Raw genomic sequence first — 15,810 nt, forward strand, 5'->3', positions numbered from 1 at the left:
GTGTGGCTGTACCTCAGAGGCTCTGGACTCAGGATGGCTTTACAAAGGGGAAGCAGATGTATCTCAGTTTGCACAGCCAAACTGGAGGTCTGAATTCTATGTTATAGACATTCAACCAATATTACAAAGCCAGAATGTGAATTTCATAAATACAGGGTCAGTTTCCCATTTGTTTTAAAATCTCCAGAGGCTACAAAGTAGGTTTTAAATATTGGACAAGTAAAAGTTTAGCAGATACATGGTTGGTGGATGAAAGCCATGGATGTAGAAGTCCTTTTCATAGTCTCACTAATATTTCAGAAGATAACTTGAGCAATTTTAGAAGTTGGTTGGTGATATGATCATTTGGAGAAAAGAGTAGCAATTAGGAAGCCTTTGCAGAACCACAGTAAGAGTTCATTAGCGATTAGTTAGCCCTGGAAGTAGGTAACGTGGGTTTCAGCACCAAAACCAAACCAAACCAAACCAAACCAAAACGACAGCAATAAAATGATAAAGGCAGATTGTCTAGGGCTTCATAGACTGGTTCTGCAAGCATGTAATGAACACCCATTGTATTCTGGGTACAGTGCTTATCTCTGGGGATAGAGATAAGAAATAATTCCTATACTCAAATGACTTACTTTTTGTGAAAAACAAAAATGAAAAACTTATTATAGAACAGTAAGATAAGGAAGGGAAAATGTGTATTAAGTACTGATTTGTGACCAGTGCTGTGGTATTTGCATTTCTCCTTTAATCCTCACCATCTCACTTTCCTTGTTACCACTTTATGGGTGAAAGCTGTTCTATCCATAACCTTTTGAGGTTCCATCAAACATAAATTCAAATGTTAAAACTTATAAATCAAGCCAATAAACTATTAAAGTCTTCTTTGCTTTCTTGCCTTGACACAGATACTGTGTCCTAATGACCTGGAAGGCCAGACTCAGATTCAGGGACCTCTGACCACTTAGCAGCCCTAGCCTACAATGGGCCAACCTCCTCATTTTGTATAGGTTTCATGCTTCCACAAGCAGCCACCATGGACCACCGTTGTGTCCTGCAGTATATATCCATCAGAAAGGTAGCTCTACCAAAGAAAACCCAGACTCTGGAAGCTGGCTTAGGGAACTTTGACCTGGAAGTCTTGAATACATAGGGTATGATCACTAGGAAAAGACTTGTGTCAGGCAGAGCCCCCAGCCCAAGTTCACCTTCCATAGTCTAAGAGAGTTCTGGATGAAGAAACAGTTTAAGTGACTTACCTCCATGTCTGTAAATAGAAAGCAGTGGAGCCAGATTTGCATTGTGTTGTGTGGGTGCACAGAGAAGGGATGGCACCTCAGTTGGGCAGATCGGCTGACATAGGACTCAGTGATGAATTGTTGGGGTAAGGTGTAAAGGACTGGTGGTCGATGATTCTATGAGTATTGCTTAAAATCTTGAAGGGGCAAGCCCAGAATCAGACTGGAGAGGAAGAGAATTGGCTGTAGCCTTGTCCAACAAAGGCTGAAGGCAGTGCCATCCATTAGAAGGACTACAGTTGTGTTTGTGGGGTAGGTAAATATGTTGTTGATACTAGATTCAAGAGTCAGTGCCCAGTTGATCAGAAAGAGGTAACATAGCAATTTAGATACCAAGAGAGAGCTAGAGAGCAGAAATAGCTCAAAGATTCCTTCCCTGTGTGACAGGGGAGGTCCCAACCCCTTTATAGACGCAACGCCCAGAAGGAAACACGATTCATTCAGATTGTGGGCTAATGGTGGGAATATTGGTAAAGGGAGAATGAAAACAGTTATGAGGGAGCCCTGGAAGGTAGCTGCACTAAAGATGAGTGGAAGAATTACCCCAAACAAACAAAAATAGAAGCAGAAGGTTCTGAGAGACAAGGAGCCCAATCTTCCCGGGTTATCACTGCCATGGTGAGATCAAGTTTGAGGAGGAGCCTTCGTTGTTTGAGGCCAACTTAACCATGGCACGCAGGGAGGCCCCTATGTTTGACAGTCAGGAGCTAGGGCCATATGGGATAGAAAATAGACTGCATCATTTAAAGGTGTAAGAGAAGGAATATAGATAGTTTTTAAATAAAATTGAGCTTGGCTTCAAAGGAAAATGTTTTTATAGGTAGTTGATGGAAAAGTAAGACCTGAGAAGGTGGACTTTTTAGGATGATGGTGGCATATAAGGATATGGAAATATATGTGTGTATATGTATATGTAATCTTTGCTTGAAAGGTTGCTACAAAATAGGAGAAACTAAAAATACAAAAGTTTTTGAGGGGGCCCATCCTTGCCTCTGTGCCTCCATAAGCAGAAGAAGTAAAGAGAAGATCCTACCACCATCCACCTTAAGACTAGCCATGTGCACTGAACTTATCTGCTGAAACAGTCACCTGAAGGCCACGGCTTCCAGCTCACCCTTCATCAGCTGCTTCTTGTGTGCACAGCTTCTGTAGCTTCCTCTGCCCTTCCCTGGCCTGCCGTCCTCATCATCCGTTAGTTTTCTTCATAGCACTGACCACCATCTAATGTGTACCCATTTATTTTATTATTTTTCCCTAACAAAAGATCAGCTGTAGTCCTTAGAATGTATCCAACACATACTAGAGGCTCAGTAGATAGTTGTTGAGAGATGTACGTGAAGGGAAAGGGTGAATAATTGATGGGACAGAATTCTAAGGCAAGGATTGGCAGACTTTTTCTATAACCAGTCAGATGATAAATATTTCAAATGTTTCCAGTCACACTCTCTCTGCCCCTTATTACTATTTTTTTTTTTGCAAATACTCCTTTAAAATCTAAAAGCCATTTCTTAGCTCATAAGCTATGCATAAAGAAGTTGTGGAGTGATGTTACTTTGCTAACAGTTGTGGAAGTCAAGGAAACAAGACTTAGAGATCTGAGAAAAGAAAGGGAAATGTCTTCCTGCTAAGAATGCAAGTGAGAAAAAAAAGTACAGACTAAACAAAGAAGTCGGAGTTCATGTCAGTGACCCCAGCTTTCTGATGCTAGAGCCCTGTGATCTGAGGCCCGTAAGTGTTATTTAATGCAGACTCCAGTGTTATCTCTGCTGGTGGGTGTTATCTGCCTGAAATGTGTGAACGCTGTGAAAGAATAGAGTGGCTGAACAAGTAGGGATAAAAAGAAAACTGATAAAAGCACAAGACTTAGCCCTAGTGGAATAATATCTTATAAATCTGTGTTGTGTGCTACAGGATGAGAGGTTCTTAAGAAAAGGTCCATTCTGAGAACTGGCGGGATACTACCTAACTTCTCAGGGTAGCCTGGTATACTAACTCAAAATAATAGCTGGACATCCCTCATACTATTTTTTCAATTAAATTGCTTCTAGTCAAAGAAATATGAAATCGTTTTCTGAATGCTAATAATAATAATACACATTTATTATAAACCTAAGATAATTATGTTTTGATGGTAATGCTACAGCGGTTATCTCATTTAATATGGGAAGTAGGGTCTAGCATGGTCTCTGATTTATGGATAAGGGAACTGAAACTTAGAGATTCAAGAAACCTACTTTGAGAAGTCAAAGTCACACAAGCTCCTAAGTGACAGAACCAGATTAGCCAACTAATTCTGCTGTTACCCAGCCAGGCTCTCGTCTTACTGCAGTAGGGAACTGATTAATGAGCCGATTCTAACATGGAAGGAGGTTTTCAGTGACAGTCACTGTCCTCACCCTGCCTGTTCAGCATTGCCTTAGTTGAGGACATAGATAGAGTACGTATCAGGGAGAATAGAAGTACATTAGATCACAGAATGAAAACCCAGAATTTTCTCCAGCTGGAATGGTTCACCAAAGAAGAAATGTTACCGAGATAAGAATACAGTCCTGTACTCAGGTCCAAAAGCAGTTGTCTGAAGGCAGTGTCGTAGCTGTGGGGGGGTGTAGGGAGGAGAATGCTTAGAGGTTTCAGTCATTCTCGGTCCAGTCTGTGGTGAGCTGCAGCTTGCTCAGAGGAAAATAACACAAGACCACTTTATCTGAGGAATAATTTGGGAAACTCATAAGAGGTTTGGTGGGGGGGACAATTTTGATGGGGATAGGATGTTAGTATTTTTGAATGCTTTTACATACTAAAGATGACAAACTAGACTTGTTTTGTGTGACCTTCATGGCCAGATCTAGGGATAAATAGATATTTCATGGAGCCAGAGTTTGACTCAGCATGAGGTGTAACTTCCTACAAAGAAACCTCTTCAAAGCATACTGGTTGCTTTGGGAATTAGTACATTTACTATTGCTGGGCAATGACACCCAACTATCACTTCTTAGGACTTAGTCTGGGTGACTTGCCAGCACTGTTTTGCCTCCTAATGTTTCAGACAAATAAAGCATTTCTATAATTTTTTTCAGAAATTTAATTTCTTGACTTTTTTCGGTACATTTGTAAACCGATTTAGTGCACTGTTATATATATGGTGGTATAAATTCCAGAAATTCTGCTTGGAACATGGGCTATATAAATTTTTTTAGACTATAGTAAGATATTTCACACACTGAGATTAGGCTTTGAATATTTCTTTTCAAAGGATATGGACTTTGCTTATAATTTTTGTCACAGATTATACCATAGGAATTTGTACCACGGCCCTGCCAATATTTCTCCTAAGTCACTTCTATGATATAGTTATTAGTAAATTCATGAAATACCCATGGTGTTTTCCATAAAATGATGTTTACAAGACGTGCCTTGGAAAGCTCACTAATCCTTGAACAGATTAGATTCTAATCAACAGAATGAAGTTGTTTAACAAAGAACATTGTCTGTTGACTTAAGACCCTTGCGGTAGTTCTCAAATTTGTCTTGTGATCTGCGTTGTTGCTATTTAACCCTGTTCTTTCTAAGTGTGTATGTTCATTTCTAATTGCTCCACGTTCTCAATAGAAAATGAACTGCATGTCTTCTCAGGTGACGATCTCCTTTTGGTTCTTGTCTTCTTGAAGTTAAGAATCGAGCTGAGAGACAGAGCCTAGCAGAAGTTTATTTAGCAAAGCAAAGTCAGATAATAGTCCACTCTCGAGAGAGGTTGACCCAAAGGGATCCGAAGGGAGGTTATAGCCCATTGAGTGCTGCCTTGTGAGTTTGTAGATGCTCATGAATATTTGTGAGGTTTATGGCATATTCATGGGGGTAAGGTGACCCTTTTTTCTTCCCAAATGATAGGGAACCATACCTCCCTTTTAGGGCTTTTCTTTTCATGATAATATTGAAAAACCACAAGGAAGACAGTCAAAAGTACTATGCAATTGATATGATGAAGCCTGGGTTATTGAGAATGGAGACCCTTTTGCTAGTCCAGGAGTAGCAATTAGGAAAGAATAATGTCTTCATTTCTGGTGTAGTGAGAACAACCTAACTGCAGTCAAGGTTAAATAACCACAAAGGGGCCTTCTTACCATAAGGGACACAGCTACCAAGAGCTACAGTTTTCCTGGCTCTCTCATATCTAAATCCCTGCCTAGCCAGGAGATGTAAGTATAAGAGACAGCTGTAGTCCTTGGTTACCCACATCTAATTCCTTGTCTGTTCAGTCTCAAATGTGTTTGAAAGCCTTAGTTTACTTTTCTAAGAGTATTAGAAACAAATTTTATTGCTTATTATCACCATCTCTGACATTTTAAAACAATGTGGAAGCACGAGTAGGAAACCTTTCTACTTGCATTCTGATCCTTTAATTTTATGGAATAAGCAGAGACATATGACTTTTTGTTTTTCCTTTTCAGGTGTAATCCCTTTCCATGGATTTTCCATGTATGGTAAGCTGAGCTTTAAAACAGTCATTGTTTTATTACATTTTGGAAATTCAAGCATAATGATAAAACTGTATATCACTCACAATCATGAATTATTATGTATATTTTTAAATATTAAATTTAGTGTTTTATATGTCTACTTAAGAAAGTCATAAATGGTCATCGTCATGGTTCAGGTGATGATTTCTCAGCAGATGAGAGTTAAACCAGACCACACAAATTGTTGAGTGGAATCTGTAAGGGAATCAGAAACAGAAAATCTGAAGAAGTTAAAATACAAATTTTTACCCTTGACATATTAATATGGTGGAAAATCAAGTTGCTTAAATTCCTGGACCAATTCTTATGTGAATCTTTAAAAAAATATTGTGTCAGAAAGAATCTGAAGGGAAGGACGGCACTGAGTTTGGACTCATGATTTCCCAGCCTCCTGGAATGCAGAGTGACAGTTCTCTTGGAGCATCAAGTGTTCTTCAGGCAAATGAAAATACAGGCAGAGAGCTCTGAGGACTTCCAGTCCTCATGTGTCATTGAGAGAGGAATATGAAAAACTTAACAAAGATTGGCAAAAGGAAGAGTACACTACACCTTAATGATGTCACTTAATTTATAGATTTGCATGTATTACCTCAACTTACTGTATCTACTCTATTTCTATCCTTTTGCCTTTAGAATACACAGACATACTTTAATGTTTTACCTTTCCAACATGAGCCAGCAATAAATGAATACTTTCCTTCATTTAAAAGCACCTCCATATTCACCATCAGAGTGATTGTGAATGATAATATAAAACCTTTAAAACTAGCATACAGTGGAAGGTTCACGAGCTACCGAGGGAATGTTGGCCTTGCACTGTCTTAGTAGTGGTCACAGACTTGCGTTGAAGTGTGTTTTACTTTATTCTCTGGAACAATCAAAATTTTATAACATGCAATCTTAGAGTGAGCCTCTGGTATATTGTTTGTCTTTGATAAGCATGTGAGGGAATCTGAAACAGAAAATCTGAAGAGGTTAAAATACAGATGTTTACCTTGATAATAAGAAATGTAAGCCTTTGGTTATTTCACTTCAATAACTCCAGCTATTTAAATTTTTCAAGTAAAACATTTTTAGTGTGCTTGAGTGATCTGAAGTATACTTGATACAGGAAAGGTTACTCATCTGGCAGCTTTTAGTTGAGTTGTATTTATGCTGATGGCCATTTAAATAGACTCACATGTGTACACCCAGGGGAAACTTTGCTAAGGAAATAGATGGTGCAAAATACTCGATAAAGACTTGTGTATGCTACTTTAGAAACCCGCTTAAACAGTCACAGATACTTGAGCAGCAGCTACTTAGCACTCGTGTGCTGGGAAAGCAAATCATCCCTAAGTGACTTAGTATTTTGCAACTTTAGTTTCTATATTTTAAAAATTGTAATAGTTTTGTCCTTTTAAAATTCATTCAAAATTTTTCACTAATTTAAACTGACTTCTCATTCATGTAGATTAATAGTCTTATTACAAGCATATAGCATATTATTTCAGAGATAAAGTCCCACCACATAATGTCTAAGTAGCTTCAAAAGTGTTAGTGAGGGGCTGGAGAGTTGGCTCAGCAGTTAAGAACACTTGCTATTCTTCCAGAGGGCCTGGGTTCAGTTTCCAGATCCCATATGGTTCCAGGGGATCCAACACCATCTTCTGGCCTCTGTGGGCACTGAATGACATGGATGCATTTAACATACATGCAGGCAAACCACTCATACACATAAAATATTTTTATAAAAAACAAAAAAGTTAATGAACTAAATTTATTTTGATGGAAGAACCAGATAGTAAAATATTCTTGAAATAAAATTTTAAATCATGCTTATTTTTACATATTATATAATGGACTGATGCTTTTACATTTTATTGTTCTCTGAAACTCAACAAAAATGTGGCGCTTTGAATATTGATGAGTGGTAAAGTTTGTTTGTGTTATATGTTTATAGAAATGCATTTATTTTTAAGTTTGTACTTTATTCCTGCATGGAATTGATCATTACTAATTTTAAACCTGTAAAATCTTCAGGTTTTAATGTATCAATAATTTTTAAATTAAAGAAAAATATACATTATTTTAAAAAGTAAATAAATTCTAATTTTTCAATTTGAATTTATATTAATGCCATCCATGTACTTGTGCCGCTTTGCTTATTCTTAAGTTGTTATTGCAATCAGAACATGAATCATCATTTTAAAATGTATGGAATGCTATTGAGCTATTTTAATAAGTAGCCATTTATTTTGATAAGTTTTAAATGTTAGCTTCGAAATGGAAGAAACACCTATCTGGTTTTCAACTTTATATCTTTATTAAATGTGTACCACATATACAATTTTCTGTTTCTAAGTGATTTTTATATTAATTTAAATGTTAACACCCCTGAACGTAATCTTGTTCCTCTTATGCCCTATAGAACAAGTAGATGTCCATGTGAAGTGCTGGCTTTTACTGACATATTCATCAATAATAGTGAACACTGTGTTTTTCCCCATGTAATTGAACTTTTGTTAGTGAGCATTTAAAATATTTTTGTAATTTTTATTTTGTCCTGGTTTCTTGGTTTCCCTGCTTCATTACTGCCCAATGCCCTCTGGGATGTACCAACCCTTACAGAGCGCCAGTTAAATTTCTATCATTTGCAATCACCCTATAAGCATGACATTTTTCTTCAAATTAATATTTAGACATACAGTCTATGTATTTGCATTGTTGATACTGCTCCAAATTCATGGAAAATGTGACCATGTTTGTCAGCACAGTAGAATCATGTGATCAGATTGGTCCCCAAGATTAGCCCTTTCTGACTTGAAGCTGTGGGATGTCTGATTGGATTGACCCACCTCGGCTTACCTGACAAAAACTGGATGCAAAAGAAAACATAATTTAACATTCACTAAAGAAAAAATCTTCTACCTTAGAACCAGTTTAAGTTGGTGGAAACTATTTTCATGCATAAAGCTATGTCGTGGGCTGGGGATGTAGCTTAGTCGGTAGAGTACTTGCCTAGTGTGCAGGAAGCCCTGAGTTCAAGCTTCACAGTGCACAAAACGTGGTGCATGCTTGTAATCCCAGCTCTCAGGAGGTAGAAGGAGGAGGATTAGAAGTTCAAGGTCATCTTCTATATAATGATCTTGATGCCAAAAATATTTAACATAATCAATAGTATAAAGATATTACAATCTTCATAAAACAAAGGACTCTAGATAGACTGACTATACTTAGCAGATGGACTTGTATTGGGGAATGGCTGGGGTCACTGACAACACAGTGGACAATAATAGGGGTGACAGAGCATATGGGCTCCAGTGTGTGGGGGTCATTTGGGATGCGGGTATAAAGATGAATAAGATTGTTTGGGATGTTCTGTATGAAATACATAAAACAGCTGATAAAAAACAAATAAAACTAAGTAAGTTGTAAAAAAGATATTACTCAATTTTTTTATTTTCAAGTTGAATTAATTAAAGATATTGTTTAGTCATCTTATATTTTACTTATTTACTTTCCAAAATTAAAAATTTTGAGGACTGGGCAGATGGCTTAGTTTGTGAAGTACCTGCTACCTAAATATGAGAACCATAATTCAGATCGTCAGCACCCAGCATCCATGTAAAAGTCATGTGAGGTGGCTCTGTAACCCTAGGACTGGGGGCAGATGGGTGGATATGGAGACAGGAGGATCTCAGGAAGCTTGCTGGCCAGCCAGTCTAGCCAATTGGTGAGCGCCATGTTTAGTCAAAGAATGAAAGGCCTTGTCTCAAGAAATAATGTGGAAAATGATGAAGGAAGGCACCCAGCACCCCCTCTGGTCTTTACATATGTGAGCATGCATGTGCCCACTCACACAAAATCCTTTTTTAATTTTAATGTTTTTTAAATTGAGTTTTTGCAAGTTTCATACAATGTATTTTGATCCTATTTAGACCCTCCATCTGTGCCTCCTTGATATGTCTTGTTTTGGAATGGCCCAGGGAGTTTCATTGGGCTTGCTTACAGGAGCATGGGGGACGACTTGTTTACAGGAACATGGGTAAATTATCACTGAAAAAAATGGAGAATGTCTCTCCCTTTCCCAGCAACCATTAACTGAGTATACATCCTCAAAGAGGGCTGGGGCCTGGTCAGCTCCTCCCCACTCCATGAGCAGATGTCAATGGGCCCAATCCTGAGTAAATCTTGTGCAAGTAATCACAGCTACTGAGTTTAAGAGTGCAATGGCCATGTCATATCAGGAAGTCAATGTTCCACACCACCACCACCCTCCACCACCCTTCCCCACTTCCCACCACACTTACATTCTTTCCATCCATTCTACAATATTCCCAGAGTCATGGAGGAGGTCCTGTTTATGCCTGAGTATTCAGCTGTCAGTTATTCTCATCCCTTTGGCCAGTCATGAGCTCCTGTAGTTACCACTGCCCAGTGCAAGAAGCCAGAGAGGGTGATGGGGGGTGAAAGTGATCAAAATACATTATGTGTGTGTGTGACTGGAGGTGATTGTACTCAAAATACGTTATATATGTGTGTGAAAACTTCATAATGAAACCCATTATGTATAACTGTACTAATAAATAAAAGACAAAAATTAATTCCCATTTGTGATAAGAACTCTTATATTAAGCATAGAAGGGGGGGCTGGAAAGATGGCTCAGCAGTTAAGAACACTGGTTGTTCTTGCAGAAGACCCAGGTTCGAATCCCAGCACCCACATGGCAGCTAACAACTGTCCATAACTCCAGTCCCAGAGGATCTGACAGCCTCTTCTGACCTCTGCAGGCATTGCACGACACGGGTGCCCTTACCTACATTCAGGCAATACATGTATACACATAAAATAATAATAATAAAAAAGAATAGAGGGGGATTCCTTTCTTTTCTTAAAGAATATCTGAAAAATACAGTGGACATTACACTTACTGAAAGCTTTGTCCCTAAGAAATAGATAAAGATGCCCACATGCTTCCACTTCTGTAGTATATTCCTTTGAAGGTCATAACCAGTACAGTAAAGCAAGATAGATAAATAAACAAATAGCTTAAGGCTGGAATGTAAGACATAAAGCTGTTGTTAGTATCAGATAATATGATTATGTACATAAAAATCCAAAAGAATAAGCAAGTAACATATGAAAATTAGTAAATGGATTTAGAAAGATTAATGAATACACTCTCAAAAACAGATTTTATCCCTATGGTCCAACAACAGAGGTGCAGGAGATTGTGTCTTTTGTACCAGCTGTGACTCAGTGAAAAGTGTGGCGTGCTGGGGGGAAGGGCTGCAGTTTTGAAGCTCTTTCAGAACACGCATGAACAAAACATGTCACATGTTGATATGACAGATGAAAGCTCCGGCACTGAAGGGTGTTGGTGTGGTGTTGGAAAAATTCCTTCATCTCCCCTATGCCTCAGTTTCTCCATCTGCAAATCTCAAATAGCAATGTGTCCTAATGAGTAAATTTTAATGGTGATTGGAAAAAATGAGTTGCTCCTCCTTGGGAGAGTAAGAGGCAGGAGTTCAGGGTACAGGGCAGCACAGCTGTGAGACCCTGTCTCAGAAAACCCTCAAAAGCAGTTGCCCGATTGCCTGATTGTCATCCTCTTCTTATTTCACTTTCAAAAAAGAGACACTTGACTTTAGACAATTCTTAAAAGCTAATTTGAATGGTAGTACCCCCTGTAGTTCCCTCACCTCATTCACAGTCATGTTAGCTTGGGATTCTAACAAACTTCTTTATAGTATTTAATGAGCGCTTGGACTTTCACATGTGCATGTGTTCGCCTTTCAAAAGGAAAGCATAGTGCTAGTCTGACAGTAAGCTGTCTGTGCACATGAGTACTACAAAGTACTGTTTCCTTCTTCATATTTCATCAGTTTACTGCAAAATTTTGGCAGTCCTGCAGTCTCATCAATTATTTTTTCTTTCAGTTGCACCACTGTGTTTTCTCTATCATGAACCTTACAAATTGTATCAGATATTCCGTGAGATGTACGTGCGCTTTTTCTTCAGACTCCATTCCATTTCTTCTCATCCTTCTGTAAGTTCATAAAAGTTGGATCAGCTCAAGTGTTAATCTATTCTTTCCTTAAAGAAAAAGTCTCTTACTCAAACGATAAAGCAACACACTTTAATTTATGATGTCAAGTAATGTGTTTCCATAGGATAAATGAAAGAGAACTGAGTGATTTTTAAATGTTTTGGGGATGGAGAGGAAAATATTTCTTGTTGACTACACTTGACCCTTCCATATTAAAACGAAAGACTCGGACTGCCTGGATTATCATCCTTGACGAAGATGCCTACCTTCTCTGTTGATTTCCTCATCTGAGAAATGAGGTTGGAGAAAGGTCATCTGTGGTGCTGTAGGGAAGTTTAAAGAGCACACAGGGCGATGGAGAGTGGGCTCATAACAGGTGCTCAGTACAGAAATGGCTGCTTTTCTCACTTTGCTCTTGTTATAATTGTTGTCACCACTTCGTTTTTTTTTTTTTATCGAGCATTCTTTTCTCTTGTGTTTCAATTCCATATTTGTCCAATTATCAGTTCTTGTGCGACATATTCTTTGGATGCAAAGCTCCTTTGACATTAATATGAGAGTCAAGGATTATTGGCAGTTTAACATTTTTATCTCTTATAATTTTTATTCCTTTATCCTGTTTTTCACCCTCTTCTATGAGCCTGAGCAAAAGCAACACTTACTTGTTCTGCCATCTTTCCCCTTTTATCTCGCTTTGGTCTGCTTGGGGATAGCGTGACTACCTCTTCATGAGAAACATGGCTCTGGAAGGCAGGCAGGGCTGCCAAGCTGCTCTGAGAGCACACTGTGTGCCTCCCGCTAAGTTGAATAGCCCCGTTGAAGCCTGTGCTCCTGCTCCACTTTCCTTGTCTTCAGTTTTGTGCTCCTGCATTGTTAGTGAAAGTTGGCAACTTAAGAGAATTCTAGGATGTTACACAAAAGCAAGCAAATCATCCTGTCTCTCTCTAAGAGAACTTGATTAGTTTTTACCCTACATCCGTGTTTAATCAGAAAGATATTAATAACTTTTTTTTCTAATATCACAACTTCACCATCACATTTTTCTGTTCTCATCCACACACTTCACACACATGTACACTTAATAACATATGTATACATTCACACACACATGCATACACCAAACACAGACACACACACAGACACACACACACACACAGACACACACACACGCACACGCACACACACACACACACACACACACACACACACATATTCTTATACCATGGAGTTTTAAAAGAACAAACCATCAGAACAGTACCAGCCATATACCTGCCAACTCTGCCTCTTTATTAGCTGTGGAATCAAGATCCTCTCTTTTTCAGACTTGCAGTTATGTTGAACTATTTGAAACCATGACAGCTTAGAAACCCAAAAAGAAGAAGAAAACTTCCCTACCAAGAGTAACTCAGAGGAACACTCAGCACCCTCAGAAAGACTTTACTCAAAGTTCTCAAAGAATAAACATACTTGAAAAACTATTTACTTAAATTGGTTACTTCTTATATTTTATAAGCAGTGCCCTTTTAAAAAAATTTAGCAAACAAACAAAACCATTATACCAAATAATCAGACATTTTTGTTTGATAACTTCTTGATGTAAGTTTCAAAGAAGTAAGAAAAACAAGAAATATTTTCCCCAAAAGGTGAGGCTAGAGGCAAAAAGACACATGGAGAGGGGGAGGAGGGGGGTTAGAGTCCCAGGAAATGCCTAGAAACTGGAATGCATCTAGAAGAAAACTAATTTTGCTAGAAGTAAGTGATAATGTGTCTTGCAAAAGAATGTGTGTCTTGAGTTCTCTAATCATTAGATGAGGGCTTCTGTGAGGAGCCCATAGAGTTTAAAAAGAGATTTCTTAGCACGTCCAGAAGGAAATCACATTTACTTTTAAATACAGTCAGAGATCCATTAGTGTAGTCTCTGTTTTTGATTCAAACAATATTTATATTCATAGTCTTTCTTATTTGAATAATTTGTTAATATTTAAGGACTAAATTTTTTCTCTTCTGATTCATTATTATATCCAGGGTATTGTATCACTCTGCTTGCTGTTTGAAAGTCTGCTTCAAACATATCTCCCCCAACTCTTCTATCATCTACGAGAAATTGGAGCTCAACCGTGAGTACTCTCTTACCTAGTTGCATCTTCCCAAGCACTTTATCTTGATGAAATGTTAAACCCAGAAAGCTTTTTTCTTCATGGTACAACACTTGTAAAGATGCAGTAATTCTTTAGAGAATTAGGCCAACAATTCTCCCTGATAAAATAATAAATACTAAATTGCAACTGCATTGTGCAAAAAAAAAAAGAAAGTCTTAGAAGAGGGCTGGAGATGTAAGTCAGTAGTAGAGCACTTCCCTAGCATGTGTGAGGCCTGGGTTCAGTGTCCAGCACTGAGAACAAAAAGTTCTTGGAAGAATTGAAAGGATCCTTTTAGAAGTCTTATTCAGTGGAACTTTTGTGTCTGGCACGAGAGTCATCAAAATGGACTGATTTTTAAATTTTATTTATTAATTTTATTTGTATGAGTGTATTACCTGCATATATGTGAGTGCACCCATGTCATGCAGTATCATGGAGGTCAGAAGAGAGCATCAAATTCCCCTGGAATTGGAGTTAAGGACAGTTTGTAATCGCCATATGCTCTTAACCACTGAGCCACCTCTCCAGTCCCAAAATGAACTAATTTCTATTCACAAAGAAAACATTTATGGAAGCAAATATAGCCTGAGAAACATGATGATGACAAAATAGAGTCAGTGTGGGCCAAATTCACCAGAGCACAACCTATGTAATGTGGTTATAATAGAATATAAATGCAGGTTATGCACCCACCTCCTTATGGAAGTTTGGGTTTCATTCACTGATATCAGTATGAGTTATAGTGACTGTAGACTAGCTCTGACTTCAGCAATATTGATTTTGTCTCTTAAACAATAATGCCCAAATTGGTCTTTTGTTCCTGTCTCCTCTAAGTAAGCATGGTTTACCATAGGAAGGTATATGTGAAAAGAAAGCACATTACCTCTTTGAGGCTACAGGAGGTACTGGGAACTAGAATACTGGAGTATTTGTCCTCTTCACACTTGAGTCCACAGCTAATGCCTGGCTGAGTGGACAGAAATTTAACTCAGCCTCAAATTCCGTATCTATTAAGCTGTTCAATCCAGGTTAAGTTATTTATGCCATAGTTTCTTTACGCTTGAATCAAGGTGGTTCAATGTCTTTATTTTAAAATCAAGAGAATTCCCACCTCATGGAATTTTTTACAGATTCAATGATTATAGATATGAACTGGAGGTGGAAGAGGAATACATGAGTGGAATGTCTCCTTTCTGTAAGCTCCACTGATTTTGAGAAAGATTACAAGTGCAGCAATCCTAAAACAGTCAAAGAAAATCATAGAACAGTATTCCATATTATCCTTTAATGATTTTGAATTCACACTCTTTCCTTTGTGGCCATTTTTAAAGTATTCTGTTTAAAATATATTGTGGGGAAAATATTTTATGTTGAGACCAATACCTTTTCACTTAAACTTGCAGTACATTGTTTACTGTTACTAAATTTAAATTTAGGGCCTATAAATAGACTTTTCTTTGTTATGTTGAAGAGATTTAGTTCATTGCTAGAAACTAAAATGCTGGTAATTTTTTCTCATCTACTTATACATTTTCGTCACTACAAGGAACATATTTATTTCAGTGACTTAAAATTCTTACACAAGAGAAAGTATAAAAATTCCCAACAGTCAAGGGAGAGAGGGATGGTGTGTGCTTCTACACAAGCCTGGGGGGGATGATGTGTGCTTCTACAAGCCTGTGGGGGATGGTGTGTGCTTCTACACAAGCCTGGGGGGATGATGTGTGCTTCTACACAAGCCTGGGGGGGATGGTGTGTGCTTCTACACAAGCCTGTGGGGATGATGTGTGCTTCTACACAAGCCTGTGGGGGATGGTGTGTGCTTCTACAAGGCTGA

General features: G+C 38.2%; 1 protein-coding gene across 3 annotated transcripts in view; it reads left to right on the plus strand.

The window, feature by feature from the left end:
* The window catches only part of Tbc1d19 (TBC1 domain family member 19), a 188,036-nt gene that overhangs the window by 149,527 nt on the left and 22,699 nt on the right, over positions 1-15,810 (plus strand). For all 3 annotated transcript variants that reach the window (XM_008837347.2, XM_029565543.1, XM_029565544.1), the window contains 3 exons: positions 5,732-5,764; positions 11,723-11,832; positions 13,858-13,949. In XM_008837347.2, coding sequence (XP_008835569.1) covers positions 5,732-5,764; positions 11,723-11,832; positions 13,858-13,949 — 235 coding nt within the window. The remainder of the gene's footprint in view (positions 1-5,731; positions 5,765-11,722; positions 11,833-13,857; positions 13,950-15,810) is intronic.

This window comes from Nannospalax galili, unplaced genomic scaffold (assembly GCF_000622305.1).
Source record: "Nannospalax galili isolate Female #2095 unplaced genomic scaffold, S.galili_v1.0 scaffold777, whole genome shotgun sequence".
Lineage (NCBI taxonomy): Eukaryota > Metazoa > Chordata > Mammalia > Rodentia > Spalacidae > Nannospalax > Nannospalax galili.